Genomic DNA, 635 nt, shown 5'->3' on the forward strand with positions numbered 1-635 from the left:
CCATTGCCGAGGTCCGAGCACTCGGTGTCATCGGTGAGCGTGCACGTCTTCGAGATCGGATCGTAGGACGGAATGCCCGGAACGCAGTCGGCGGTGGCGGTTGCGGATGCCAAGGGGCAAGTGCCGGTCTTGGACGAGCCCGAGCACGCGTTGCCCTTGATGCAGTACGTGGCGTCCCCAAGAACACTCACTTCGGTATCGGTGCACGTGAAATTGCCCGACTCGGTGCTTGCGCTTGCGGTCGTCGGCGTAGGGGTCGCCAACTCGAGTACGCAGCCAAAGGCGCCGTTGCCAAGGTCCGTGCACGTTGCGTCGGCCGGCAGCGAGCATGTTTGCGTCGACGGATCAAAGGACGCAATGCCCGGCACGCAGTCTGCAATGGGCGCAGAGCTCGCCAAGGGGCAGACACCAGCCTTGGACGAGCCCGAGCACGCGCTGCCCTTGACGCAGTACGTGGCGTCGCCGAGGACACTCACTTCGGTCCCCACGCACTTGGGCGTGCGCTTGGCACTCTTCACCTGCGTCTTGCCGATCTTGTGCGCCTTCTTGACGCTGGCGTGCATGGCGTGCTGCGCATGGGCACCTCGCCCGTGCTGGGTCGTCATGCGGCCGCCGATGGGCGCCGCGTCGGCGTG

General features: G+C 65.8%; 1 protein-coding gene across 1 annotated transcript; it reads right to left on the reverse strand.

Moving 5' to 3' along the window:
- Positions 1-27: 27 nt before the first annotated feature.
- SDRG_16888 (hypothetical protein) lies at positions 28-563 on the reverse strand (the record flags this gene model as incomplete). Its single annotated transcript, XM_008623112.1, has 2 exons — positions 28-155; positions 188-563. 2 exons carry the CDS (start codon positions 561-563, stop codon positions 28-30), a joined length of 504 nt encoding a protein of 167 aa, XP_008621334.1.
- Positions 564-635: the final 72 nt, after the last annotated feature.

Source organism: Saprolegnia diclina, assembly GCF_000281045.1.
Source record: "Saprolegnia diclina VS20 unplaced genomic scaffold supercont1.159, whole genome shotgun sequence".
NCBI classification, from domain to species: Eukaryota; Oomycota; class Saprolegniomycetes; order Saprolegniales; family Saprolegniaceae; genus Saprolegnia; species Saprolegnia diclina.